The sequence below is a fragment of the Opisthorchis viverrini genome, assembly GCF_000715545.1.
Source record: "Opisthorchis viverrini unplaced genomic scaffold opera_v5_122, whole genome shotgun sequence".
Lineage (NCBI taxonomy): Eukaryota > Metazoa > Platyhelminthes > Trematoda > Opisthorchiida > Opisthorchiidae > Opisthorchis > Opisthorchis viverrini.
The window spans coordinates 1234932-1262673 of NW_008751780.1; the positions used below are offsets into that span (position 1 = coordinate 1234932).

The following is a 27742-nucleotide window of genomic DNA, read 5'->3' on the forward strand; positions in this document are numbered from 1 at the left end:
TGCAAGTGGACGGATTCCGCAAAACATGTTGTAACTTATTTTGTGTATACTGAATAGGCCACCAAATTTACGCTAACTAACGCATTCCTCGTGAACCAATATGGTGTTGTAATGGATGAATTCCCCCGAAGCTTCTATAGGCAGGCTAGACAGCAAGCCATCTCCGTTTTTGGGTGGAAGAGCTTGCGGTGCACTGGGCAAATGGGTATTATCGGCCTGGGATTTCGGAGCCCGCCACTGAAACTGTTATTATTGGTGAATGAGTATTAGTGGTTACGGTATGGAGACGCTGGAATTTGGGCGTAAAAGTACTATGGTTCTAATTTTTTTGCAAAGTTTGGTTATGATCTTATCGTGTTACTTGTCCGAATGCACTGAAAAGCGTGTGATACTTTTTTGCGTTTGACCCTGCTTGTGGCCGGCTGGAGCTAATTTAAGAGTGGATATTGAGCAAGAGTAGAATCTATTACTGCTGAAGCAGCGTGCTCTACTGATGTTTCCGTTGCATCCCCATGAAAATAGCTCAGGTGCACGAGTGTGTGATTCGGTACCGAAAAGTCTTTGAACTACGATAGTCAGTTCTAGACGTGTTTTGGCTACTGTAGTTGCTGTTTTACTAGACACCCGTATTGGGAAAATGAAAACCAAGTGTTCACTACAGAGAATACAAAACGTATTAGTATACTTTTGAATTCGTAAAACAGTGAATTAGATGACACACGACTTTTCGTGTAGTTATGTGACTCCAAATATTTCTGTGTCCTCTAAAATATTACATGCTTTAGTGATATGATACTGATATTATGGTCATTACTGTGGTTGCGGATACAGGCATCATTAACTATCGTGCAGCAGAATCATTGGTTGAGGCACGGCTACCGACTCATTCATTGGCCTGGCAGAATAGAATTCCGGTAGCGCAATACAGTGACCTCCAGTTGTACCACCCTGTCGCTAACCAGCTCCCGTACAGCCCGAATGAAAAATTTGGGATGAAATACCGCAAGGTATCCCATGCTCAGACAAGGGTAGTAGGGATTCGAGGTTTTATTCCAACCATGGACCTTTCACTCAGCAAGTTTGCGCCTTAATTACTAAGCTATCTCAAGCCCGACGCTTGGATTCCGCTACCCAGACGTAATCAAGCCAATTCCATGAGCCCCCAGCTTCGAACTCGCGGACGAGCCCGTTGGACTCATTCAGCTTATTTTAACACCCACGCAAAATTATTTGACGCTACCGCACAGAATAGTCATTTGTCTATATAGTTTTTGCTGTATCTAGCGCACACGTTGTGCATCAAGACATGAATTTTTGTTGATTTCAGCGCATTTGGAGTAATCCGGGTGGCCGTCTTTCACTGGTTCAGCATATGTAAAATGCGCTCACTTGCAATGAAATGTGAAAATCCTTCGTGTTACGGGGCAGATTTCCGGGAACAATACCGGAACTGACCGCACGAGACTAATCATAGACTGCTTACGAAATTTCAGTAGATTGAATTCAGTAAATTTCAGTAGATTGATTGACTTCAGTAAACTGAATCGGATTTTCTCTGATTGTTCGTTGTGATTTGTCGCAATTGGACACTAGAACCATCTTTTGTAGTTTTCGCTTGTGTTTTGTCAGAAATCCCGTTGATGTGCTCCTGTGACGCATGATTTTGAGGAAACTTTCTCAAAATCACATAAACCGAACGCCTCAGCCTCTGATGAGGATGATGAGCTTCCGCCATTTGCAGTGTCTCATCGCTACACACCTATGCCCGAATTTTGTTTGTTCGTCTTGTATACAACATGTGTCATCGTTTTTAAAGCAACATTTATTATCTGGGAGACAAATAAACCAAACTTTTTATATATATATTTATATATAGTTTGTGTAGTGTCACCTTGGATGCCGTGATCCGGCTATGATTCATACAGTGCTAATTACATAAGTCTCTGAACCATATAGAATCTCAGACTCACCCCGGCTGAATGATGCTCCTAGCAGGCTCACTCTGGATGTATCTTTCAACGAATGGAATTTATAAACGTAAAAACAAACGAACAACAGATGCAACAAACAAATCTGTTTTCAGAAGTGACGCTGAAAAGAGGGGGAATCAGTGTGCATTATTTGTTGCTTTCTGTGCGAAAACTATCAACTGATGCCCTTTAAATCCGAAAACTTTTAAAAAATACAATGTGCATAGATGACAGTATGAGTTGTTAGGCGTCTGTGAATGTCCTTGCAATGGAACCTACTCATGCAAGTTTGTTGTTGTCGGAACAGTGCTCCGTTTTTCTATCTTTTTTTCCTTCTGAAGTCAAATAAAAAACCATCGATAATTTTGGACCTCGTGACTAGGGATATTTCGTGTCCCGGAATACCATCACTCAAATAAACCAGTAATTATTTGAAAACCGCCAAAGCAAACGATAAATAACGGTCAAATCACGAAGAAACGAGCATTTTAAAATTTCGTTGCTAATTTTGGGTAACTGAGAGGAATTTTTCATCTATTATGTACTTCATCTAGTTTTTTAGTGCAAAAGTCACTTCGGCTTTTGTGGCTGGCCGGATATTTGATATAAGAAAACAGTGCATGTTGTCAAGAATAGATGGATCTATATTTTAGAGAGATTCTCAAATGTGCCATAATGTAAAAAAACTATTTTAATTTATAGCTTACCAGCTAGGAAAAGCTCTATATAAAAACGCTGCATGCCTGCTTCTCCGTTCTGTTGCAGGTGTTTCCCTTGCATTCTGAGAAAAGAGCTGGTTACTGAAGATGCCAGTGTTGTGTGCTTGTTCGTTATGTCAGTGTGTTCTAATATATCCAAGCAGCACACTCAGCTTTCTAATTGCCTCAACTTTGGTAATAAGTGAAGGATTTTAAAGGATATGAAGTTCCCATCACCCAAATTAATGATTAGCTGAAGCAGTCGGTAATTTCGAGGCTTACGTGGAACTTTTCGGTCGCTCATGTCTTCCTCGCAATAGTTTCGGCATGCTTTTGTAAATTGAATCTGTCCTACGTGGCTCTACGCTACAGCACATCCGGTGGCACACAACAAAACGTATCGTATTCTACGGATTTCGCATCAGTGTGCAGATCACAAAAGTAAGTCTAAAGCTATTATTAGAAAAAAAGGGAAAATAGGCATTATTTTACCCTTGATGGCAGTTTGAATTTTTAGTGATGAGATGCAGCGAGCCACTGTGCGTGCTCTACAAGTTTCGCAGCATGCATGAGTCCTCCTCTTGCTTGCTCCGACGGCAAGATATTGACATCGAATGCTTAGAGAAGAAATAGCATCACTGCATGTCCATCAGACCGGATCCATTAACAAATCTCCAGATTCGGTGTAAACTTTTCTCTTAAAAGCATTCTTGATGCGTTAAGTGAACTTAGATAAAATGTGGTTGCAATAAGCTTCTATATTCTACAGCTGTGATTGAAACAAATAGCACGCTTAAGACAGAAACGCGTACAGAAATTGTCAGTTTTTCAAACGAAAACTTTAAGTGTTTTCGGCAATAGCCATGGACTGATAACTCAGCGTTTGTGTTGGTTCCTTTGACTGAAATGAGCATATACTAGAAGAGGGTCGCCTTCTATCTTGCACGGTAAAAAGCCCCGGGGAATTCCAAGTCTCACAGTTTCTGAAACCAGAGTGTGGCGCTTGTTTGTTCAGGGGGCTGGCGTTTGTAACTGCCCTGAGGTCTAGACGATTCAAGTGTGGTGTACTGGCCCTACAGTATCAAGAAAAAAACAACGTAGCACTTTATTCTTTCATGCGGTTAAAGGAATGCATTTTATCGAATATGCTGAGCCAACTAACCAGAATCACCAGAACAACATCTACGCGGAAGTACATACACCTTTTCCGTTTTTTCCGATAAGAAAGTAACCCTGGCTGGTTGAAGTGTTGAAAATGTTCAATAGGGAACGTGCTATATGTCACTTTATTAAAAATCTTATTTAACTCTCACTGTTTTATGCATAACGACATTTATTGGTTAGGCACATAGTGACAAACATATAGAAGGTGGGGTGATCAAAGCAGGCAAATGTTTGGAATCAGTTTCCCTTGTGTCTACAAAACTCTCTGTTTTGTCCCAAACGTCATCATCTTGGTTTAGTCCAGAATCCGTCGCGTTCTGTTACGTGATAAAATCAACAGGTTTCCAGATTGTTAACCGGCAACTGCGTGGATACTTTCATATTGTACAGAAGTGTACAAAAGGCAAAAACTCAACCATACTACAGAGACACTTTTTTATTATTTTCATCTAGATGCCGAACGATGACATGGGAGGCAGGAGGATTGGGAACCCCAGTGCGGCCCACATGAACTCTTGGAATCACAGTGGACTAGGCTATCTATAGTTGTGCGACCCAAAACATTAAATTAAGGGTAACTGTTGGACCATATCTCATGTTCGCAAGTGCAATATTATTTCTAACCAAAAGCCACACAAAACCCTCTTTTATTGTAGCGACGACTAGGTATCTGCTTTATGCTTTCTAGACTGTTGTAGGAATAACCACTTTAGGTAGGGGCTTAGTCGATCGGAATAGGGAGTTTTTTTAAGCAGTTTTTATTTTGAAATGTATTTAGGAATACTAGAGACTACTAAAACCGTTCATGATCTTACTTTTCTATCCATACAAATAGAAATAAACCAGGAAAAGCCATAAGAAGCCATACTGTGCTACCTTATGTATTGATTCAGCTGCAGTTACGGTGGCCTTTATGGTAGTAGAAAAGGCTCTTGTTCGGAATGGTCAAGAACGAATTGATATTTGTGGTGTACGCAGTGTGAAAATAAACATGGTGTTGCCCGGCATCATCTGTTTCATAAAACCTCTAGACTACAGATAATTCAGGTGACTCAGACATTCCTTCTCATTTTCATCATGCAATCAACAATTTGAGATTTCAGGATTTATGAAGGTAATATGGATTAATAGAAAACACGTACAAACACTTGTCTATTTTGGCAATGACCAACCGCTACCCTCCCACTTTTACCTGTCTTGCATAACTTCTAATCAATTTCCTACTGTGCTTAACCCATAAGTTTATGGCTGGTGCGAACGATCACCCATCCACCTAGTCAAGATGAGCAAGACTCGTATTCAAGTGTTATTCTTTACTCCCGGCTTATCATGTTACCTTTGTCACTAAACGGCATGTTATTATGACCATATAGTTTGTTAATTCATAACGCTGAAACAACCGATTTGTTAACTTACGATGCGTTTGTGTAACGGATTTGTGGATCTTGATCCAGAAGTCCTCTTTTGCCTGGGAAAATCCCTTGAACTGACACCCCAGATAAATTTCTTTTCTGCTTCGAAAAATAATTAAAGAGGTTATGAAGATTGCATACCGCATGGACTCAGTTATGAAGCAATTTTGGAATATTTGATGGATATACCTATGGGTGGCTGTCTACGCTGTGTTGAAAAAAATGAAAGCTCAGGATACAGCGAACTCGTGTACTCATCAGTACACAATGTGAATCACTCCTCTCCTAGAGCGTGTCAAACAGCTCGGTGGATTCGCATAATTGTTGCGTAGGTCCATTCACACTGCTCCAGGCGATATGCGTCCTCATTTGATATCGATTACCACATGAGGTGAAAATAGTTTCTGCTGATTATTCTGGATACCTTATAGATATATATATATCCTGTATAGAATGAAACCCCAAATGAGTCTACAGAGACTAGCCCTTTTCAACGTGTTTTCATGAAATTCCTCACATAAATTAAGGGTGAAAGTGCAGAATGGGCAACGCGCAAGCTTTCAAAACATCACTATTACGTCTTAGAACGGAGTGGACAGATATAGCTTGATTGACAAAGAGCAGCTTTCATTATTATATACCAGGTGCATCCTAACCTATAGCGACTGGTACAATCCAGACTGATATCGATCGCAGAGGTGGTTGGAATCCGACGGACCCACAACTTTGCGTCCAAAAGTGCAACCTCTAGACTTGGAGTGGTCTGAAAAAAACTTCTGGCCCCATAAGCCTGTCTGACGTTGACGTCACTTTCTTGACTCCGTGTCCCAATGACCTACCTCTAATTTAACCCGTTTCTTTTGATTTCCGTTTTTTTATGGTTTACGTACATTGGTTTTCAACCTCTCATGTGAATTTCGGAACCATATAAATTTGTGATGAATTAACCAAAAACAAAAATCCCAGAAAAGAAGTTTTGTCCACTACCTTTGTTATTCTCACGGCTTCTATGGGCATATTCAATCATATGGCATGACTGTCGAGGATGCATCAGTGTAGTTTATGGCAGACGAAAAATTTTTACAATGATTTAAATGGTACAATCAGACTGATATCGATCGCAGAGGTGGTTGGAATCCGACGGACCCACAACTTTGCGTCCAAAAGTGCAACCTCTAGACTTGGAGTGGTCTGAAAAAAACTTCTGGCCCCATAAGCCTGTCTGACGTTGACGTCACTTTCTTGACTCCGTGTCCCAATGACCTACCTCTAATTTAACCCGTTTCTTTTGATTTCCGTTTTTTTATGGTTTACGTACATTGGTTTTCAACCTCTCATGTGAATTTCGGAACCATATAAATTTGTGATGAATTAACCAAAAACAAAAATCCCAGAAAAGAAGTTTTGTCCACTACCTTTGTTATTCTCACGGCTTCTATGGGCATATTCAATCATATGGCATGACTGTCGAGGATGCATCAGTGTAGTTTATGGCAGACGAAAAATTTTTACAATGATTTAAATGCGACAGACTATCGTCAATGCAAACAACACAAACAGAACTTACATTTTTACTTTGAGGCATCCTATTCATCCGGGATTTCCGAGCTTGCTTCTGCAAGTCTTGCATCAGCTGGATCTGCCCGGCGATGAGGGATCTCGTGTCAGCCAAATGCTTGGAACTCCTCAACAACTCTTCAGTTTGCAACTCTACTTTCTTCAAAACCATGTAACAACTAGCTGACAACCCCGCCAAGGATTCAGCCAATACCGCAGTCCAGCTAAAAATTGGTAGACGCAGAAAAGTGATGTCACAGGTGACTTTTGGGATAAACTTCTACAAAGGCACTTGTACGTCTGGATTATGTTTTTGTAAGATATCACGTTATGGTTTGGGCACCGTGTGGTGGGATCCCAAAAAGTTCTAATGACAGGCTTTTGACTGTTAATATCTGAAACAGATAACCGCAAGATCACGCCTCAAACCAATAACTGGAACTGGAAATACTGTGTTAGTGTGCTCGGAAGTCATTCACAGCCATCAACTACCTGCTTCTTATTCAATGCGCCAGCGAAGTTCATGGTTGGGTCTCTGATCAGCTTGGTTCTCGTTGGTGCTCTCGTTAGACAAGAAATCTCAGAAAAAACCGACCGATAGCTACTGAATTGCCCTACGCTTGTAGAGTTCTTCAATATATCTGAAAAACCGCACCAAAATTCGGCGAAATCTTCTGCATACGAAGGTAATTTTTGCCCTGTTTAACAGGAACGTTATGACACGTTCTGGGTAAATTCTAAACATGTTTTGTGGTATGTGATTATTTGTCAGCCAGAGGACAAATGACAATATCATATAATGTACAACTTATCTCATCAGTGAGGGACAGTTTGGAAGCTGACACACGTTCAAGTGATCTCGGTCCACAGTACAATGCATTTCAGAAACCTTAGCTTGATGGCAATTTTTTGCTGGCTAGATCAGGATAATATCCATTCGAGATACGTATTTCCAATATGTTTGAAACATTGAATTAGACGTTCTGCAGTGTGAATATAACATTAGACCCAGTAATAAAAGCTGTGTAATTCAAATCCCCCCTCATCACTACAGATAGAACGAATGGGTCACTGCAGCTCTCCTGTAAAATCGCAGACCAAAATATCCTGTTACTCTAATTGCATTGGGCTTTAAATAAATGCACCATCAAGGTAATCTCTCTGGGCTTGTTTGTGTATCCACGATGTGCATTAAAGGGTCTTCAGAAGTTATTCTACTTCACTCACTTTTGCCAAGCTATATCACGCATGAATGACAAATAAAATGGCGAGGTTTGAGCTCCTGGTCGGAGGTGACAGTTACGATCCCGAACCGACAGGATGGAAGTCGGCAGCCTGGTGCAAATAGGCTGGAGTCCCAAATGTTTAGCTATCTGTGAGCACTCGTCATTATTCGCGTCAACCACAGCTGCAATGGTGTCTGCAACAAAGTGTACGAGTGCATTTCTTTCCGCTTGCAGTTGTACATCGGGTTGACCTCGATAGTTGGGAGGAAGACTTGTTTTTGGCCTTGGACGACGAGTTAAAGGATATTGACTGCTTAGCTGGAAGTGAGAAAGAAACAGGAAAGGATGAGAAGGAATCTGGTTTTACCAGTGAAGCTCTGCATTTAGACAACCTTTTTTGTCTGAAAAACAGAGACTCTTATTATACATAATAGTCAAATAATCCTTAGCGAAATAAACTCGTCTGCAAACTAATTTCGTCAAACATTTAGTTGCCTGGTAACATCACAAACGAGGAATTCACCTGGGTTTCAGGTGAGTCTCTCGAAAAACCAAATTAGTTTACAACTCACTGTATTTCTCTAATTTCGTGCAATTTGGTTTCAAGTAGAACATAAGGTTGACGGAAACTCGGGGAGTGCGCCTAATTGATGAGCCCCAAGAAGGGCGAAACCGTTCGTGGGCTATCGACGAATTTTCAGCAACCTTATAAGTAGTGCACTACGAATATACAAATATTCCTTAGTTTGATGCACGGTATATACCAGAGAACAGATACTCAAACTAAATCCGCGATGGTTGTGCTACTGAACGCTTTCTCATATTTGCAAATTTATCCGAAAATAAAATAGGACTCATGAAATCTCGTAATTGGTTTAGAAATTACCAAATTAGGCTGCACATCAATGCTGAGGAAAATATTCTGGTGCAGTTATCCACATTAGTAGACGTAAAAAGGAGGAAGGCAAAAGATCTGAGGTTCGTTAATTTTAAGCTCTCCAGAAAAATCTTTTATCGTGCTAGACGTACAATCGCGGTTAGGTGCCAGTGGAGAATTGCTCTGCCAGAAGCAGTCTTGGTACGCTATAATAAAAGGATGTTGAGCCCAGAAACCTCTCTTTTTTGGGGGACGCGCCTGGATGAAATGAAAACCCTTCAGCGGAAGCAAGCGTGCATTTCCATGCTATCCTGAATTTTCTTGTATAAAGGCCGAAATATTCCCCCGAATCCATCCGCTTTGTTCCATTTTTAACGGTAGCTACGCATAATTTCGGTTGCATCTGCTACGAAAATGAAGCCCACCTGAGTAGTATCGTAATGTGTTGCTGAATCAACTCAAAACGTTCGGAAAATATATTAGCAAAGTATGGTAAAAGGAATGAACTCATCGCGGTGTCCATGGAAGAGGAAGGCTAAACCTATAGTGTAAAATGTAATTAACACTGCGACAGTTTCAGTCTCTCTGCTCAACTAAACACAGGAAATTCGAAATGTAAACTTTCTTCGCCAAAGGAGTTTTGAAGCATATATATGCATATATATGTAGCCTTATACTGCACACGCATAATCCCAAATTATCCCCTTAAATTAAATGTGTGTGATGGACTTGTACTACCAGCTTGCGGATTTCGCTAGTTATGAACTCTGAGATCAATCGACACGAGAAATGGATACTTCAAGATGTCTCTGGATGTATCAGAGTTGTGGATCCTGGATTGTGACCATCACTCAGTAATAGTGTTCTACGCACTGGTTCCGAAAAAACAGCATTAAATTTGAAAGTGGTAGACATGAGGACCCTATTATTTTCATGCCACAAAGTTAAACGTTCAATCTTGGGGACGTTGGATATAGGATATAAGGTGGTGGATCGACTTCAGACACATTGTCGGAAGATTTTTGCGTGGCTTATACAGGCAAAAAGTCCAAGGAACTGCTTAGCGAAGATGAATATTGAGAGGGTGTCCTGAACGGAATTCTAACGTTAAACCGCCAGTTTTGGGTGTGTTTCAAACTATTAGAAAGTACAGTCCATATAAACAAGGAAGTCTGGTCGGCTGATCATAATGCAAGTTGGAAATAAATCACAACTGAAGAGAGATATTATAGCTACAGTGGAGTATGGTAAGACGCTATAAATGGAAATGACAGGAAAATTGGACATAAGGCGGCGTAGAGTGACGAAAAATATATGATTACTACGGTGCGCATGGTGTAGTTTCATTCGCACACCCTTCGAATGTCTGTCGGTGATCTGTCGCACTACATAAACGGTCATTAAGTGCGATGGATCTGTAGATCATTGGTTTGATCGTGTACATAGGAATTGAGATAGTGAAGACACAGACCAGCAGTATTATAAAAAAACTATAATAATGTAAGTGCTTCATTGCACGCAACCGTACTTTCAACATTTAGCTGTTGATTCCGTTGGACAGACACAAGGTTTAATTTTAATGATCACTGCGACCGTACTGTCTGGCAAAATGGAAATTAGTCACCAGCATCCCTCTAAAACCTCATAGTATATGGAAAATCTCGTCATTGAGAATGACATTGTACTTAGAGCTATATCCGAAAGGCCGTGTCAGGTTTGTGAGTTGGAGGAGAAACTGTGTGAATAGGACATTTCAGAAAAGTTAACACGTTTATAACGTGTCTGACACCACACCTAACAAAGAAAATCTTAAGCGCCGGCACACAGCTCTGTTGTAGTTGTTGAAGCGGACTTCGTATTTGTGAAGTCGAATATTTCAGACATTTTCTGGATGGTCTCCATTCCGATTCTCGTCGAATGGTTTGCATACGTGGAACCTACTCAAGGTGTTGGCTTTTACCACTATTGTACAATTCTCTCCCCAAGAGAGAGCAGTACGGTGAAAAGGATAAAGAACCTATCGGGGTAAGCGGTCTGTGTTTTACGGATATCTATAGATGGTCTTACCATACAACCGTTTATCAGCTGCGTTCAGATTGGCCGCGACCTTATCCATCTTATAGAGCTAAAGGAAGCCAGGGGGCTTGAAATTTTGAGAACCACCAGTCTAGAGTTCTAAATGATGGAAAGTGGTGGAGTTCTATAGAGCTGAGTCAAGTCTACAGTCGTGGGCGGTGCGAAATGAAGTGTTGTGTGAATCAATGCAGACAGGCCTTGCTGTGGCTTAGGATGAAATATGGCGGAAGGATAATTAATTTGTACATGTGAGAAAGGAGTAATCATGGTCCGGTCCTGAAAGGACGCACTTCGCACCCTACTTCACTTTCACTTTTGCTATTAGACGTAATTAAGAAAAGCTTATCGTTTTTTATTCTGCTCATATAATATACCTGAAACGTTATGATAGAAAGTTAGGGTTTAAAACCTTCCAATCAGCAAAGCAAGCACTGAACAGTAAGTAGCGAACAGTTTGCTCACACCAAGGTACCACTCACTTGCTGAAGTGGTCGCCAAAGTGATAGGGTATTTTGCTGATATGACGCACATGATGTCATTGTTGTACTTGAGTCCCACTTCCACCTTCGAATTTCAGCTGGAGGACAAATCGCCACTAGCTTATTTGTCCATGCTCCATAGGTATGGAATATTCATCATCGAACGAGGAATGTGAGCACACTACGGTTAGAAGAATCCTAGCAAAAATGCTATTTCATCCAACCCGGCTGAAACCTCCGATGTCATAAAAAAGCGTCTTCAAAGTGTCAACCAGGATAGGCCATAACCAATTCGTATTGGTACTACTGGCGACTCCAGTGACAGCAGCAGTCCGTACCACTGCCCATTTGATAAAACTAGGCCATAAAATGGTGGCCATCCATGTCAAATAGATGAATGCTCATGATTCCCGCACCACTACTGTCCAAAGCCCGGTAGCTCGCCTGACCATGACAAATCAGATGATTATCATGACTGTGAGCACTGTACCTAAAATGCCGAATTCATTGCCTGGTTAACATTTGACCACTTTGATTAAATACCATTTTTCGTCATTTCCCCGTTGTGTCTTTGTATGAGCTACTTAAATAGAAATCGAAGAAACGCCTTTGACTACACGCTTGTTCTTAACATACGTGAAGACAATTTTTCAGTGTATTTTTATTTATTGTACAAAGCCCACAAAGCAGCGGCATTTGCAACTAAAAGATGGATATTTTCTGGTGTAGCCAATCTCAAAACTACGTGGTCACAACTGTCTGCCTAGGGTTGCCTAAAATTGCAACAGATTCATCTTTCCGAAAAAGGGACACAGAAAGTAATTTTGGCAAAAGTAGGTTAGGATACCTTACCTACTGGACAGTTTCGAGTGATTGAACCTCAATACATGTACAAAACACACTTACATTGGTCAATTCGTAAAGTTTGTCCCCACCATCACTCGACGGAGTACAAATTCGTGTACTTGGAAGTCCGGTGGGTTTGTAATCCGATAAGGTCTCTGTATCTTCTAGTGGGAACTCTCGTTCCCAGTGGGGTAGTTCAAACGTCCTTTGCGTCTCGTTTAAGCCATTTTCACACGGGTCTGTCTGAACCAATTTGGTCTTCGCCGATGCGTCGGATCGCTGCCCAAGTTGCGCAATCTTCGTTTGAAGTTGTATGATTTTACGCTGCGACTCCTGTAAGGGTAATTCATGACAAACCATATGTTAGAATCTCACTTTAAGTGAAAAAAAAACGTATTCCTGTGGCAAACAAATTCTACAGAAATTGCTAAGGAATTTGACAAAGCCAGTAGCAGATTGGTCTAAACGACTGATTTTCAAAACACTGAGTTAAGACAGAAGGACTCACGTAATCTAGTGCTCATAAAGATTAACCAAATCGAAGGAACAGTTTTGAGACGGTTTTAGTCTGTAGCCAAAAGAGGATGTGGTTGCAGCTGGTCACTCTCCAAAGGGCTATCATGCAGAGCGGTAATGATGTATTTATTAGAGAACATGAAGGACCTAAGTGGCTCACCTGTAAACATTCTTTTAGGAAATCAACTTCGGTCTCGCGTGACGCAGAAGGTGTTGCAGCGTTTCCAACTGAATACGGTGACAATCCAATAGCGCGGAGGTTTTTAGTCGAGTGCGGGGAATTCACCTTCACCTGTGCAAAAGGATCATTATTACATCGGTATAGGCATGTGCATACGTAACAACCCAATCATTTTGTTGACTAACATGATAAGTTTGCCGAAAGTTTAAAGGTTTTCGTAGTATTTCTTTTATACACGTGGTAGAATTTCAGAAGCCTGCGTCCGCCGTTTGGCTTATTCGAATATCAATTTGTAGATCACAAAAAAGAAAGCCTGAGGATTGTTTTAGGGATATCGGAAAACTAATTAGAACTCAGGTGAGCCAAATCTGATATAGGTGTTATCATTTATCAAATCTTGGTGTCTATCTACACGAGGCAACAGTACAGAGGGGGATAGGACCCAAGGATCAGTGCCCATGTGGTCGACGGGAGGAACGAACTGATGGCGAAATTTTATGTAATGCTTAACTACTCAGCGTAACCAAACTAAAAATTGTGATCTTCGTAGCAACTCGGATCGATCCAACATTTGAAAACCCTGTTGCATACATTTTCTCTCTAGGACACCAGATTTGTGCACTTCGACACGAATTTGTGCTCCGCGAACCGGTTACCGTGGTAATAGCAGAAGAAGTGGAATGAAATGACAAGTAGAATGTGAATGCGCACGTAAAGACACAAAAGCGCCTTAGGATATTTATTTGCATTTCATTTCTACGCGGTAGGTTACCGAAAGATTCCATTTCAAAAACTCTTCGGAACGCGGTAATCTGCCGCTAACGAACTGCGCCTAAGGTGGCAGACAAAATGTGCTTATGGCTTTGTCAGTCTGAGTTTCGCGAGTATCCGTATATTTTCGTAGCATTTGGCTCATCTCTTGATTTGCACCCGAAGACTGTTGTTCTTGTGGACACGGATTATTTGTGCAGTATGTAGAAAATAAACAGTGTCATAACCCAAATATGCATGGAAACACTGGATGGAAAAGCGCAAATGTTGACCAGTTTGTTCTCGAACAGTCAGTCAAAAACAATTTTATCTTCAAGGAAACCAAAAGAATTTACGGTTTTCTCCAGCGTATCAAGTGGCTCTACAAGAGCAGGTGACATTTGGCTGCATATCTTAGACTCTGGGTTGTTTCCGATACCTAAAAAGCAAAATTTCCTATCCGCAATTGCGACGGTCACAAGTTGGCCAGTCAACGCAGCACTATTGCCTTGCATTTTGATTGAAATCGGATGATGAGTTGCTTCACCCGCTTCCACAGTTCCCTTGAAATCTTCCATTTGGGTGCTCCTGGTAATCGGACAATTGGCCGTAATGGTCCCGTCCCTGTTTGGGCCTCTGGAACTCTGTCGAATCGGGTAACTTTCAAATGAGGTGCATTTCTGCGTGATTTAGGGAAGATCCATAAGTTTCTACAAGCTTTCACTAATTTTTATGTGAGTTTGGCCGTGCTGTAGGCGGTGTTACGCGGTTGTATCTTTGATTAGAGCGTTGGAGTTGTTGAGGTATTTCGGTTTGTCCAAAATGAATGTTCTTCTTCCCTTGCCAGCTGAAAAGATAACGATGTTTGTTCCGCTTTGAGGATGATTACTGTTCACTCATCCTCAGAAGACCATGTGTGGTATGTTCTGGTGCGTGTGAAAGATGAGACAATGTTTTGGTGTGTCCTGTGCTGGATTTCTTCATTGAGGCAGCTTTCAAAGACCGCTTTTGGACCGCCCAGACATCCTAGATTTTCAGAGTTTTGGAAATTGTACTTAAAGCCTTTGATAAGCACATCTTATGCTTCCAAGGGTTGTCTACTTGAGAGGCATAAAACACATTATTTGTTGTGTTTGTGCTTCTTTGGCTTGGTTGTTCTATAGAATGTGCGCTCCATTCCGGTTCCTTTCTTCCAGACGTACGTTGCATCTACAACCTGCTGAGTTGTTTTACAAGTTTTGCCTCGCTGTTCTCATGCATGTATATTCTCATTTGTTGGGATTTTGTTGTATTTTCTTAGCTACGTGTGAGTATTTGTTATCCTGAGTCCAATCGTACGCCTTCTATTCTGTCTGGCTAGCCTCCATGCTTCAGGAGGATTTTGTTGTTGTCCAAGAGCACTCTCAGGTTCACCGGAACGTACTGGTAAGATGCACAGACTTGTGTACTGACGTGGTTACATAGTAACTTTGAAACAACCATGGATAACTTCATAACTTTTACCTGAACTTCTTAGCTTTACATTCCTATTTTCACTTCTGGAGGCTCGCAGCAAGAAAAACCCATCACAGAAACCAAACAACTTCTCTTGTCAAAGCATAATACGAGAGTTCCAAGCTTTCAAAGCCCTGATATGTCTCATGAAAAAACGTTGCAATAGAGCACCAATTTTTGCAACAGATATATGAAAGGAATATGTTTACTTTTCTCCTAAAATGGCTACACAGTTCATGAGAAGCCCAAATGAGGGTCGAACCCAGGAGTTCAAAGGCGCAGTGAACGACTGTATTCACACGACAAAACGAAGGCATCAAACTGTTCTTTTTTCCAACATTACCAAAGACACCTTTAAAATTATTTGATGAGGACAGTTTCTGCTGCACAATTCCAGCCATTTTTGTTCGAGGTTGAGTGTAGTGACAATTATGCTTCTGCAAAACGCAGCTAAAACCATTTGCAATGAAAAGAACCAGGTAGCTAATCACTTCCACAGATGCTCTATCCGAAACCAGTAAGAGGAAAGACGAAAGAAGAATTATTTGCCAGTCACTGGTTTGATACAATAAGTGGTTTTCTCATTAGGAGCGGCCACAGATGGACACACCGTTTCTAGTTTCAGTATAGGCTGGGCGCACTGTTGGGTTAGATGGCACTACATTCTATAGCATGTTCTATATCATATTCACTGCTACCTGGCTCAGGAAATATTTTCAGTCGATGCAGTTCGTCACACGAGCCTAATCACATCACTCAAGCTCAAACCTGCCCGTATGTTCAGGTAATCGACTCAGGAGGAGTAATACGAATGTGGTAACTTGACGTATTATGCAGTCGGATTTCACAAGAGGATACAGTTACTAAACTCCAGTGAGACTGAGTGCTGAATCAGTGCTTCCATGCTTTGGCTTGGATCAAGCAGAATTTTAGCTTCAGGATAGATGTAGTACGGTTTGAGTGAATGTTGAGAACATACAAGACATACATACAAGTCCCTTGGTTCGCACACATAACTGTATTGTGCCTTTGAGTGTGGATTATTTCAGACATTTATCTAAGATCAGTTAGGTGCTTCTTTTTGGCCGGCAACCCTATTAGCTGGCTCTGAGTATCTCTTGTCCGACCGACGTTTTTCCACCTAAACTGTAATGGTGCGAGTTGGATGTTTAAAAGCTAATCAGAGGCTTGCAAGTTTGTTCCTCCCACATAAGACCAAATGAGCAAGGTTTATTTGGGGATCCATCATGTAGCAGATCTGTGTGTAACCCGAACCACAGTGGAAACAAACGAACCCTACTCTTAACTGACTCAGTTTTCTCCACTATAGTCTCAGTACGCTACAGCACTGAATCTGCAATAAGTTAAACTGTAATATGTGCAGCCAAACTGAAGCCTTACGGCTCAACCCGCGTTTGTCTTGCCATCGCTTTTGGGTACAAGCAACCCCGGCAGATGTGGCCTTTGCAATCAAGGTGCCTAAGATGGGGATTCACCAATCACTGGCCTCAAATTTTAGATTCCTTTGAGAAATGTGAGTTCACAGCTTATGATGGCACCCTCCTTAATCCTATCTCACAATGAACTTCATTTTGGGTAGATGCGGTAGCGTTACCGGCCTTCCTTTCTAATGGACTCACTATGGTTCATTTCTGAACCCTGTAATTGGGACAAAAGCCAAAATACTAATGTTCAAAGCCTGCAAAATGCTCCAGCAACAGACATTCGATGAACACTCACAACGTTTGTAAACCATGTCACCTTTTTAATCTCGGCTCCGTCAAGTTCGTCTTCACCGTTAGTGTTTCCATTCGCATAGTCCAAATGGCTAATGTTTTCTTGATCTCCATTTGTGTACTGGACCCTGTTCAGCGGAAAACGGAAGGCACTTCAAAATTGTGAAACAATGTAGGTAACAAAACCTGTTGAAAAAGTGGGCATATTACAAATAAGCCAGCCAGATTCGATCTTTAACCTTAATGAGATTCAAAACGGAAAATGTGACACAAAACCCCGCAGTAAGACACCATCTGAAGGTACAGAAATTTCCTGTGATGAAGTGAGGGATGTGAGTATAAAGAGTATGACCGAAAACAACCGTTTAGTGGTAAACTGAGATAACCAAACTATTTATTACCTTGAAAATGAGAGATGAAGGATACTTTCTGTCGGTCACACTGATGTTCCGGGTAGTTGCACAAGTGATGAATCACCATACTACTGATACATGGTCGTTTCTAGATATCTAACTATTCCTGTTTAGACACGGACACTCGAATGACCTCGTTAGTAGTAATAATCCCTGGAGCCTCCTCAAAAACAGTGAGATAGAAGGCCCACTCAAGTACAAACAGCTTGATAAAGTTGCAAAATTTTACTACGAGAAGCGCGGTTTTATCCTTGGACGGCGTTTCTCTGCGGTTTTGCTTTACTTAGAATGGCCATCCGCCATCATAGCAGTAGTAAGAGTGTGGTCTGTTATTGCCTGCCTACTTTTTGATAGCTCATCAGGTATCGGATTCAAGTTAAAACTTGATCATTGTAAATTATCAAGAGCATGCAGCTTCCGAAATCGTGGTTAGCAGGTGCCCTTTTTAAACTCAAATCTTATCACTTCAAGTTGATGGTTTTATTGGTCCCAATCCTTTCGGCGCTAATCGATCCGACCAGCCACATTCTGTCGTTTTTTCTGCATCACTCGTTAGTGAACATTGAAGTCAGTCAAATAACAATATTCACATACTGTAGCTGGCATAGGGTCGTTGATAAACTTCGATAATTATGAACCTACCGCACACAAAACTCCTAGTACGGTGGAGTAGAATCAGTCCACCGCGGAAAGATTAGTGCATTTTTTCAAAGTGTTAGTTATGTCATCAGGAGATCGAGACTCCGATCGTTTTACGTGATTTGACGCTGTTTAAGTCGCCTGATACTTGTGGCTAGAAAATGATGTTGGTATTGTATGCACAACAACATCAATTCTCTTTCAGGTAGTTCAGCACTAGATGACCGTCTTAAGAAAACGGTAAGTATATATAGCTCAGCAAAACATGTCCAATGATTCCTCATAACCGGTATGATATGAAGGATGGCATACATTTACCTACTCTAGGTTCTGTATGGATTTATCACGCTCTGTACACCATTTCAAACATGGTGAATTCATTTTGGAATTAAGTTTAATACCACTGACTGGTCATTTAATTAGAAAGCAATGGTTGTGCTGATAACATGAGAACAGCCAACTACAGCTTTCAAGATTATTGAAGTAGGTGAAGTAGGTCTATATTTTAATGGTAGTTTCGGTAGTTAACTACCAAGCTGTAAATATATTGAACCCATGTTTATTTGAAATTTTCATTTGGCGATCAACAGGAATGCAAACGAGCAATAGAAGCGTATCGAAACATTCGCAGTTTGGATGCGTTCACAGAGGACTAGTCGTGTGGCATCATCGGGAGGACAGATCAGCTTGCAGTTGGGTCAGTTTGAAGAGGATATGAAACCTTCAGAATGAGGCTGTTCAACAAACCAATCAAACAAGGAACATACAGATCACAACTAAATGTAAACTTTGAGTGTGCCAATAAGATTGCGATAAAATGCATGTACCAGTAAACCAATCGGATAAGCTTCGGAATCTATATAACCACAAGCAAGCAAGGAAAGTGTACCCACTCAACTGCGCACCGATGGTATTTCCTCAAGTGGAGACGACGAACTGTCTGCAAACTGATTGCAAAACTCCACAACCAGACCAAAGTTTGCCTGATCAATCGCCAAACAGGCAGTATATAGACCTGCTTACACAACTGTAAGATTTGTCCAATCTGACCGTTTTTTTCGTGCCGTTTGAAGGAAATATATTGCCTACTACGGCTGCAATCCTGTGTAGTTAAGAACAGTGAATGCACTAATAGCGAACAAAAACAATGTAGCGTACAGTGTAAGAGCTGCAGAACATAGGTCCAGAAATATGAACAACTGTTTAGAAATAGTTCGTGTTTGCATTAACAGAATGGTCAAAGTAGCTTTGAGATGTCAACTGATAACCAACTTTATATCAATAGGGTTTTCTAATTTATGTGCCTCGTTTTAGTACAACTCAGTTTATAAAGCAAAAATCAAAATAAGCTGAAGTTTGTGAGTTGAATTCTTCTAATAACGAATCAACTGGGCAATGGGATATGGGATGTATGGCAAACCTTGATTCATTTTCTTCCGACGGAACTTCCTCCCCGTCATTAGTGTCAACAGGAAATTTCAGTAGCAGTTCCTCAGTCCCATCAAGCTTCATTTCCATGTCTTGTTGATATCCTTGTCTTTGATCCGGCACATCTCTCATATTAGCACCTTTTAACTTGTGTTGATAGAAGAAGAGGGAAGGATAGCAGTAGCTAGTATATTACCAGAAAGATATCGATTCATGAAATATATATCTCCGTCGGCACAAATTAGACACATTTGGAATACAGCGGGCACCACCTAAGAAAAAAATTCTTGAGATAAACAAACAGAGCAGACTGATTCGATTGTGTCTAGCAGCGACATACAAGGTGCAGAAACCAGCCGTCTACTTATTGATGACTTCAATTAATTAAATAATTATTGTGGTCCGTGAAAATAATAAAGGGCCGCGGAAGTAGCGTTTCTTAACGATGATGTGTCAGAAGCAGTCTAGCGTTACTGGGGTCGTGGAGTAACTGAAACGATTCTGCGTCTGCGGCCGCACACAAAATGATTTGTTGTGAACACCCCGAGAAGAAATTGTTTATACTTCCAGTTCGTATGCACTTGTTTTCTTCAACTGTCATGCTAACTGGATATGAAAAACAGCATAACACCACAAGCTGTTCTTCAGAATCGCTGTGAAATCAATGGGTGACTTTCTCACATTTCCTCAAAAAAAAACCAGGAAAGACGGCAACAGAACACAGATCCGTGTCATACTTTCACTGTCTTTAAGGATTTTTCATTTAAATGTGATAATGTTTCGCGAGAAACAATGAAATTTTGCGCAAGAACTAGTCATACTTTGCGTGGTGCTTCGCTTTGGTGAATAATTTCAGGTACCTGCAAAAATAATCGTTTTTTGTCTTCTGTGAGGGGGTGGTGTTTCGTTAGCGGAAATAATAGAGAGTGAAGGACCTTCGGCTATAACAACGGTACACATCGATCTCCTGATGGTTTAGCTGGGGTAGCTCGATTACCTCGCATGCAAATTATGTAATATGCGCATGCGCGCAAACCTTTGATTAAGCAAATTTTCAACCAAAATTTCATCCTGTCACCAAAGCCAGTCTGCGCTGAAAAACCAAGAAGCACTCTACGTCAGTCTTATTTCTATTGGGACTCATCAACGGCTCACATTTTATGAACCTCGGTTTCTTTACCACCCAGCCAATGAATGAAATCTCTTCGCACTACCACAAATATATTATTGCCTCTCATAGGACGGAATCATAGACGCAGAGCAACATAATCAGAAATGATATGGTAAACAAATTTAAATGATCGGACATTGTAAACGGTTTATTCTCGGTACTGATCCGTGGTTGCATGCAGAAGCCGCATAATGACAGGGGGCACATTTCTGGTTGGTGTAAATTTTAAGGCAAGGCATTGTACTTATCTTTTCTATCTTTTCACAGAACCAAGCGCTTATTGTCAACAAAAACATAAGAAATTAATGGTGCATTCTGATATTAAGAAGTAAAGAACTGACAAAATAGTCAACGATAACGGCTACTGAAGTGAAATAGGATGAATTGTTTGCTGTGCTCTACAACATTTTGAAGACTCGTCATCATCAACCAAAGTAACTTCAACATTGCCTGGTGGTATAGTGCTGCCATTGATCTGCAACGGTCTATACTGTAAGGAAGGTAAAGTTCTTAACAGGAATGTCTGATATTTTACACACCAACTGAAACATACTTTAAATACTCAAATGACAAAAAGATTGAGATGGTTAAAGCTCTGGTGCACCAGGCTTTCCATGTCTTTCCTCTGATTGCCAAGTAAAGTTGACCTTAATTTAAAGGCCTAAATCGTGCACACAACCACAGAGTCGTAGTAGGGTTAGAACGAATTTGGAACACTGAAGGGGTAATTTGAATTCAACTTTATTTTCTTCGATTCAGGTACGATATGAGTTGCAGTAAAACTATTCCGACACAGACGTGCAAAATACGCTCTCTGTACAGGAATAAACGTTTGGTGGAAATTTGAGGATAGGTTGTAAAAAAGTCACTCAAAGGCCAGCGAAATATACTTACGTGTTTCCCGCTCCACATGTTCATCTCTACCCTTCTAGGCTCCAATTTTTCGTGAAAGCTGTTTTGGTCCTGTGAGTTCTGTGTTCTCGGCGTAACAGAGGTGAGACTAGGTAACACGGGACTTGGGTTTTTCAACTCTGAAACCCCGGCGATTCTCTCTCCTAATTCCTGTTCAGAATAAAGTGAATTCGAAAAATATGTACAGAACGGTATCTTCGTAAAATTGCCATGGGAAATTTATTCATACTCGTCGTTTCACACAAGAGAGATGTCTCTGTTAATTCAGTACCCTAAATCACGTACATTTTTAATCATTTGTGGGCGTGTGGTTACTATTTGGATATTTTAAACCCGAGGTTGGGCAGCGATAAGGGAAAAAATGGCCATTACGACAGTCTGTTTTTAGTGTAACTGGAAACCAGAATAACGAGAATACGCTGACTTCTCTAATGGTAATAGGTTAAGCATCTTAGTAGACGTTACTACACTATAGCCGGTACCATGCTCCATTCTCCATCATGGATGGCACCGAAACAATGAAGCAGTGTTCTCGGTACCCGAGAGCAAAATTGCGCACAATCAATCTCAGTTGTATAACAAGAGCAAACTTAAGACAAAAGTGTCATGTTTGTTCCAACCTGCCGAAAATTGTGACCATTTGACTTGCTGTTGTAACCATGACAGCACTCGAGTTGTAAATTAGAGCTTTACCCGCATCAAGAGGACGTATCACTTTGCAACTAATGACTAGTTAACAACACGTAGTACAGTGATACATACCAGCATTTGCGAAATTCGGATAGCATTTTTGCAGATGACACGTGGCCGAAACAGCCTGTCCTGTTAACCTCGCAGTAATGCTGCGTAAAAGTAATCCCGAAAGCGACAAAAATGAAGTTGAACTGCGTTTCCAAAGTAAATTTGCTGTGGATGATTTCGGAAAGATTACTCGACTTCATGAGACTAAGTAGAATCAAGATCGAAAACATCTGCATCTACTAAATGTGATGAAAGTTGTGTAGTCTTTTGAACCATTTTATTTTTACGTATAATTATAAATTTATTGGGCATGGCTTTCCGGAGTAAACAAGGGGTCCAGGTGAGGAGTGGTTAGGCAAAACAAGTGAGACCTCTAGGTGTGTCAGTTCTGGGGACATCTTTTGAGACAATGTATTTGGGTGTGTCTTAATACACAAGAGTGGCTAACTTCTAGTTCTGGGTTAAATAGAACGATGTACGCCCACTGTTTTCAGTGATACCACCTTCAAACGCTGGATCTGCGGCGAGAGTTTCATTGATCACAGGAAGCTATAACTCGACAAGTCATCATCCCATAAAAAAATCAAGTAGGGAAGGCTTTGTGACAAGCAAAATTATGGGATCTAATGCTATCCCAAACCTCAGTGTCGTACGTGTTTATTAGCGAACTATGCATATCAATACATGCGGTCTATTTCAGCTCAGAGGTAGTATTGGTCCATACGAATTTAGACGTTTTCGCGGAATCAGGCGTTGCTTATGAGAAATCGTGGTTTTGTTGTTTTTTGAGTTACGGTTTCTATTAGAATGTTGGTTTAGCTTTACCATAGTATAGCATAACTTTATTCTATGTGAGTTGGACAAATCATAAACTGCTGAAATCCTACACTTGAGAAAGTTTTATGAATGAACAAATGCGACAGTCATTTGACAGAAAGCATCCTTTTCTGGATCTCTTCCTTAGGTTCAAGTTAGTTTTCCGAATTCACTTGCAGAAATACTTCAAGTGGAAGACCGAACTCTGTTTTACATGTAAGCGTTGATATTGAATGTAAACTGGAAATGGGGTGTTGGAAATGCATATAACATACTTCCTCCAGGTTTTGGATGCGTTTTTTGTAACACTGCCTCTTGGCTTCAAATTGAGCGCAAGCCATTGATAGTTCTTTGTCTAGCGATAAACGTGCAGATTCGAGTTCTCCGCATTTCAACTTCAACTGCAACGCCCGTTCTTTTTCTGTGGCAAGTTCGTCCGCCTGAGAAACGGTACACAACAGAAATTCATATGACAGGTTGAACAGATACAATAGGTTTCGTATATCCAATGACTAGAAGTTGCATGAAATACTGCAAAGTCTTCTCTCAGCTACAACTGACATGGTAGGCATTTGCGAGCACGAAAGAAAGCCATTATGATATAGTAGATTATTATATATATATATTATATTATATTATTCACCATTAATCTGTACATGAATATGCAATAGAACTTAATCATCCGTATTTTTCTATTTTACTGAATTTCCAAGGTGTACGAGTGCATACCCAAACTCCACTCATGACATAATTAGTGCAGCATCAGTGTCCGCTAACAAGGTTTCATCGCACTTAATTGATAAATTCTTCGAAATTTTTATTGGGCTTTGCGCAGAATAGCTTTCAAAATACATAATCGTTTCGCGGCGCTTTGGAAGCTTTTATACTAGCTTGATCAAAATGGCTTTCGAGGAAACTTTCTGTTCATCAGATTAACTTCACTCGGTCCCCTTGACTACCATAAAACCAGTAGCAACTCTTGCTACCACATATTAACAGGGAAACATGGTTTTGTTATATTACACCGAAGACCCTCATTGACTGCTGATCGGTCGACTCCTGGTCTGCAATGTCAACTTCTGACTTTTAGGGTTGCAAAACTCCAGGAGAGAGAAGGTTTGAGTAATATTGTTACTACTCGACCTGCTTCCTATGTTTTATTCTATTAATGTTGATTGATTGCCCTGTGCCAAGCGGTAAGACCGAGAGACAGACGATGGTAGTTATTCCCTCAGAAGTGTATAACATTCGCACATGTACTGAAAGCAGTCAAACACGATGGTCCGACATTTCTTACGAAGGTGAAGAATCTTATCAAACACTTCTGAATCACACACAACGACTGAGATATATTGCTGAACTGATTGAAAATGTTGATACGTATGAGATGACAGAGTCATGAGCCAAAATCATGCAAGGGACTGGCGTGTGGAGAATTCATCATTCTCAGACAGTGACGATTGGTATACGTGAACCATCAATCTGGGGAAGAAAATGCATATCTAGGTGACTCAGAGTAGTCTTAATCATTTTGCATCTCCAAGTGGTTTCACGCGAATTTCAAGGGGTGTGGATGTGAAGCCCTATTTCTGCTACTCTCGTCACAGGTTTGGCAGGGTCAATGTACCAGGCTGAAACAGATTTGAAGGCCCGGACATGTTTTTAGGCCCAGGTACGTACGCGACACGCTACTAGCCGGACCGTTTGAGAGAGCTGCGGGAGGTACACAAAAATTGTCAGACAATGTTATTACCTAACTCGAAAGATCTGACGGACCCTTCAGAGGACCGATGTGGCCAGGATAATCGCTTAGTCGAGCTATCCGATGAACCACCCGCGTCAAACAAGCGTCCATAGGCGCCATCACTTTATATATGTAGGTAAGCTGTGCCCAACATGCGTTGGAGAAAAAGTGTTGACGTACTCGCCTCGTGTAAATTCATGTCCGACCAGAGTGAGTTGAGAATATATGGTCCGACTGCTGGATTGTTCCGCTTATTGTATTTTTCAGTTAATTCACCCAAAAGGTGTTTTTACGACAGCTCTTGGTTCAGCATAGGTTTTTGTGGATTGTTCGCTAGCTGGTGTTAAGAGCACCCTATCTACGTTAGTTGTAGACAGGTCCGTACTGAGTGTCCCATCTAGGATACACCATTCTCTCAGTTTCTACGGCAACTTCTTTGTTGTTTATGAGATCTATATCAGGTGAAAGTTAAGCCAAAGTTAATCCTTGTCCTGAGGCTTGCAACTAGTAATTAAATGATGTACGCAGATTGAAACGTTGTTGAGTGTTTGGTGATGGTGTTCTTATCAGAATCGAAGTATACAAAGTGCTAAAGAAAAAGATGCCTAAATTCATATTCTACGAGACCATTAATTGCTATGAATCTCACAACCATTTCCATTTATGAACCGTTTAGTTGTGGCACAGCGGTATTAGCTGCATTTTGCATGATTCTATAATCCACTACTTAATTTCTTGGCCAAACGAATGGTAAGAGGTAGAATGTCGCTCCATATACCTCAAATTACTACAAGCGGAAGGCCTAAGACACAACATTTGTGACAATTTTTCCTCCGTGATTTGGGTTTTTAGAACCTGCTGTTGAATGAATAAAAAGAGAACAGGACGCTAAAAATGGCACGAATATTGTTTTTTAGACATTTGGCCTCTTCTTCCAAAGCCAGCCGAGGAAGGACCACAAGAGTGGTTTGACCAAATCGTTTCCACCGAAGTGTTGCATCGAATAGCAAGTGAACAGAATTGTCTAGATCAGGAGAACACAAACACTAGACTGATTGGCAAAACGTCAAAGTCGACAAAAAGGGTCAAATTCTTCAGAAATTTTTGTCCAAATACTTTCACGCGAGGATGGAACGTTTTTCAGAAAGGGGGAACGCCAACATCATTTGGAACGTTTTCTTGCTTGGTTCCATTTTTGTTTTTGATTCCTGCTTGGTTATGGAAGGAAAGGGTATAAACTGTCAGGTTAAACTCGACATGGGCGTATTATCTGTAACTCTCAAGGTAAGCCAGCTGAATAATCAAGTTCCTCAACAGAGGTAAAGCGTTTCTGTTCCTCAGAGTTAGTGATCCTTTTATTTACCCAAAACCTTTTCGACAGGCGGTAATCAGCTGGTGCAAACGTATTGTCGATTATCAACTTGAGATTCACACTAGCAATGAGATTTTTGCTTGCCGTTTTCTGGAGGTACCTTCTTAGAGCACATATATTCCAATCCAGCCAGATGTAATCTCACGAATAAATTTCGAATGGATCATTCTACATAAGGGGACCCCTTTGAGCCTCTTGATAAAGCATAATTTTAAATTTTCCATTAAATATATTTACGACTAAGAATGTCGTATCTAAAAAAATAAGTCTACTTTCAGACGGTTTACTACGCAAATCGATCACCCTGAGGAGGACCAAGAAGTCAAACGTTTAGGCTATGTCCATTCCCTGTGAAAACCAATTTCGAACATTTTGACATCAAGGGGAAGGCAATCATCTCATGATTGGATTCGATTCATTCACTTGGGTTTAGTAGACAATTAACATGCCAACATCAATTTTTCGGAGAAATGATGCTGATTGATTTAACGTGGCAAAGCAACCAACCCATTCGGAGGCAGACTGGTTTTGGGATTGTGGAATTTTTTTAGAGTCTCTAACTTGTTTCTGCCAAGAAACTGGGCATTGAAGCCCTCAGTCCAACTCCATACACTGTGCGAGAATTATATTTCGCATTGCAGAATATAAATGGACAACTATGACTCATTACAATGTTTTTCGTTCGGGCGGTTCAATTGGTTGTCACTTAAAACTTGGAATGCTTCAGAAGATACCAATATGGTGGCGTCTCTAGAGTAAAAGACCATGGTGTATTCTGCTAGAGAGCTGACAACGTTTTCAAAGCAATTGGAATTGGTATGAGGATGAGTTGATTCTAACTGTAGCATAAATCTTCAGTGAAAGTTCTTCATTCTTGTTTGATACGACCTTTCTTCCAGAACACCAATACAAAAAACGATGAGGCAAAAACCTCAACCCAAGACGTTTATGTGCTACGTTTGGATGGCAAAGCTTAGGGAACTGATTACCTTTCACCGAATGTCGAAAAAATGTAAAGCCTGCGACTTGGATTGGGTGGCGATCATCTGTGCATACTGTATTGTTTTGACTAGCCATGATGCGATAATTGTCCCAGTGCGCGACGCACATTTTACAGGGGAGAGAAAACAGATGCAAGCGCTATGACTGTGTCGTTCGTGTGTGGCCGGAGCGCGCGGGACGGTGACAGGATCGTATGGTGTGCTTGCGTGCAAAGGCCTTTGGAAAAGGTGTAGCGACCCAGTCACCCACACACTTGACTGTTCAACTCAGCCGCTCACTGGATCGCGAGGCTTGTCCTTTTTCTCATAGGCACAAACACGTCGCATTAAGCTGACACACCGGACATCGATTGTATGCACCGCCTAGTCAGCGTAGCAACCACTCATGTGCCGACGCGCCCACATACACGCAGGACAACCATGGAGTACGTGTAGCAGTCGAACTGCGGAGAAAAACACGTTCCCGCCGTCCGGACTTCCGCCAAGGGACTCTCGCATCCGATAAGTTCCCTTTTTGACTTGC

The 27742-nt window shown here is 41.0% G+C and overlaps 1 protein-coding gene across 1 annotated transcript in view; it reads right to left on the bottom strand.

Moving 5' to 3' along the window:
- Positions 1 to 5161: 5161 nt before the first annotated feature.
- Positions 5162 to 27742, bottom strand: part of T265_13961 (hypothetical protein) — a gene marked incomplete at both ends in the record, with an annotated part of 28732 nt that continues 6151 nt past the window's right edge. Inside the window, 11 exons of the mRNA XM_009171362.1 lie at positions 5162 to 5346; positions 6744 to 7025; positions 8029 to 8340; positions 8593 to 8747; positions 9057 to 9110; positions 11460 to 11557; positions 12362 to 12638; positions 16987 to 17110; positions 19455 to 19609; positions 21528 to 21695; positions 23378 to 23542. Of these exons, the coding sequence (XP_009169626.1) occupies positions 5163 to 5346; positions 6744 to 7025; positions 8029 to 8340; positions 8593 to 8747; positions 9057 to 9110; positions 11460 to 11557; positions 12362 to 12638; positions 16987 to 17110; positions 19455 to 19609; positions 21528 to 21695; positions 23378 to 23542 (1974 nt within the window). The remainder of the gene's footprint in view (positions 5347 to 6743; positions 7026 to 8028; positions 8341 to 8592; positions 8748 to 9056; positions 9111 to 11459; positions 11558 to 12361; positions 12639 to 16986; positions 17111 to 19454; positions 19610 to 21527; positions 21696 to 23377; positions 23543 to 27742) is intronic.